This window comes from Triticum aestivum, chromosome 4A (genome assembly GCF_018294505.1).
Source record: "Triticum aestivum cultivar Chinese Spring chromosome 4A, IWGSC CS RefSeq v2.1, whole genome shotgun sequence".
Classification (NCBI taxonomy): Eukaryota; Viridiplantae; Streptophyta; class Magnoliopsida; order Poales; family Poaceae; genus Triticum; species Triticum aestivum.
The window spans coordinates 570,928,316-570,930,991 of NC_057803.1; the positions used below are offsets into that span (position 1 = coordinate 570,928,316).

At 55.6% G+C, this 2,676-nt stretch overlaps 1 protein-coding gene across 1 annotated transcript; it reads left to right on the forward strand.

Annotated features, from left to right (window-relative positions):
* The first annotated feature begins 1,612 nt into the window (after positions 1-1,612).
* LOC123083921 (ethylene-responsive transcription factor ERF094-like) lies at positions 1,613-2,386 on the forward strand. Its single transcript, XM_044505786.1, has one exon. It carries the CDS (start codon positions 1,613-1,615, stop codon positions 2,384-2,386), a length of 774 nt encoding a protein of 257 aa, XP_044361721.1.
* Positions 2,387-2,676: the final 290 nt, after the last annotated feature.

The following is a 2,676-nucleotide window of genomic DNA, read 5'->3' on the forward strand; positions in this document are numbered from 1 at the left end:
CTTTTCCATTGCCCTCCGTCGACTGCCGGCATTAAATAGGTGTGCCAGCCAAGAAAACAACTCCAGTGCCCGCATTGACTCAGCCCGACATTTGTCCTGGCCAACATCCGCTATTTAGACAAGGCCACACTCGGCATGGTCCGCACAACGCCATGCTCGCTTCCCATCCTCATCCGTGCACCACCTCCGCCATGAGCACGAGATCTAGAGCGATGTGCGAGAGCCTCTTGATGGAGTAGAAACACGAGTTGGTCGGCCTTGGGTTCGACCGGCATGCCCGTCATGCGCGGCGGATACATGCCAGATTGATGGCAAAGCTCGCCGGTGGTGACGATGCAGGAGAGGTCTCTCACGATGAACCGGCGCCCTACTCGCGCAGGTCCATACCAGCTTCACTATGGAGCAGGCATAGACACACTTCGACACCGTTATGGCAGAGCAGCCGTCGTTGCCGCTAGTGTCTGTGTTAGGGCACGCACAAAGGAGGAACGCTACAGCCTCGCCCTCCTTGCACATCACCGGCTGGCGAGGGCCAAATATACGGCGAGTTTGCGAGCGAGGAGGCCGTGGCGGCCATGGCCAGGACCCGAACTTCGTCATGGAGCAGCATGTGCTCTACAAGGCCGCATGCAGCGCTCGCACGGCGGAATAGGACGAGTAGGTAGCGTCGGCTATCGCGGACGGGAACACCAGCACCTACGCATCGCCCACGCCACTACGACCACGAGGCCGGCCCATCCACGTCCATCGTGGACCTCACCTTAAACTCTGACGAGGAAGAGTAGGACATGGAGATGACAGTGCCTCGTGTCTCATGTGGGTCAATGTGTGGCCCATGTTTTACTCTTCATTGGAGACTCGCAACTTCACTTCCCGGGCCTCACGGCCAACTTAGAGGACGGACGCCGGCGAAGATTTAGACTATGTTAACTTCTGAATATTTTGTTTAATGAAATATGTCAAAAATGTAATGAATGTGTTTCGATTTAAATGAAAATCATCAGATTTGCAAGAAAATCGTTCGGTTTGTTCAAATTCCATTTGAAATGTATCTGGGCACGGTTGAATTGCCAGCTCTCATATCGTTATCTGTGAATGTGTCCGACGTGTCTGCATACGGATATCGTATCAGTTTTAGGAGTCCTTTTTGTAGATGCCCCTGCGCATTTACTCCCTCCGGCCCACAGTATAAGACATTTTTGTAAAATGTCTTATATTATGGGAGAGAGGGAGTAGTAAGTAAAAGAAGATATTGACCGCCTGAGCCGATGAAGACGGCCGGAGAGGGTGGTGGCGGTGAACTGATGACGCCCTGGTTCATTGTCGTATCCAGCCGCCCTACGTCATTGGCATCTATATATGCATCCCAATCCTATTGGTTGCTAGTACTAGATCGGTCCAACATGCAAGCTAGCCCACCTGATCGATGGAGCAAGTTTCTTTTAGTAGTACGTATATTTCAGCTCTGTCGCTGTAAGTCAAAGCTTGTCTGCCCTGTCTAGCTACCTTGAGAAGATTCTTCTCCCCTCCTTAGATCGCTTCTTGGCTATTTAAGGATTGTATACACTTTACGTGCATGCTCGCCTCATTATCTTCAAACCCTGTCGACCCGATGGATCAGGCAGATGATCACTCCTACTACCACGGCTACTCCATCTCTTTCTCCTCCGGTGCCCAGTGCACGCATCACCAGCACGCTCCTCAGGCTCATCCTGACATGGGCATGGAGACCGACCACCAGCTACTCTCGTTCCTCATGGAAGAAGCCACCAGCAGCAGCAACGGCAGCTCAGCCTCCACACCTCCCACCTCTGCCTGGGAGGCCGGCAACGGCAACGGCGAAAGCAGCTCACGCGGCGAGAACATGGCGGCGCCTGCCGCGTGGCCGGCATCAGAACCCGGTAGGAGCGGGCCGGACTCGCCGCTCATCGGGGTGCGGAAGCGGCCGTGGGGCAAGTACGCGGCGGAGATCCGGGACTCCACCCGGAACGGCGCCCGCGTCTGGCTTGGCACTTTCGACACCCCGGATGCCGCCGCGCTCGCCTACGACCAGGCCGCCTTCTCCGTGCGCGGCCCGGCCGCCGTCCTCAACTTCCCCGTCAAGCTTGTGCAGGAGTCGCTGCGCGCGCTCGGGCTCGGCGTCGGCCGCGCCGCCGCCGCCGCGGGGGACTCGCCTGCTCTCGCGCTCAAGCGCCGGCACTGCATCCGGAAGAGAAACCCCAAGAACAAGAGGAGGACTGGCACGTCGGCGACGGCGACGGCGGTAGATGCTGCATCGTCATTGCCAACTTGCGTGCTGGAACTGGAGGACCTTGGAGCCGACTACCTCGAGGAGCTGCTCACCTTGTCCGATATGCATGATATGAGCCCGTCATGGTCATGGTGAACCAACACCTCCTGGCCGCCACCGCTGCGCATCCATTTCTTTCCGTGAGAGCGACGCTACACAGACGCAGCAGCGAGCCAGCGACACCGCAGAACCGCTGTACCATGAGCTTGTATTCTATCATGATCGTGCAATTCATTCAGAATTATTTTTTATTCCTTTGCATGATTCGTCTATGAAAATACAACCGTGAAGGAACGTGTGGTTGAATTGTTAAAAGAGTTATGATACCCGGCCCTCCACGGATCAAACCTGATCAACTCATGAGCATTTTCACCAAGAAATGACAT

What these genes read in the sequence shown, in the direction of transcription:
- LOC123083921 (XM_044505786.1), top strand. Translation starts at nt 1,613, where the DNA reads ATGGATCAGGCAGATGATCACTCCTACTACCACGGCTACTCCATCTCT.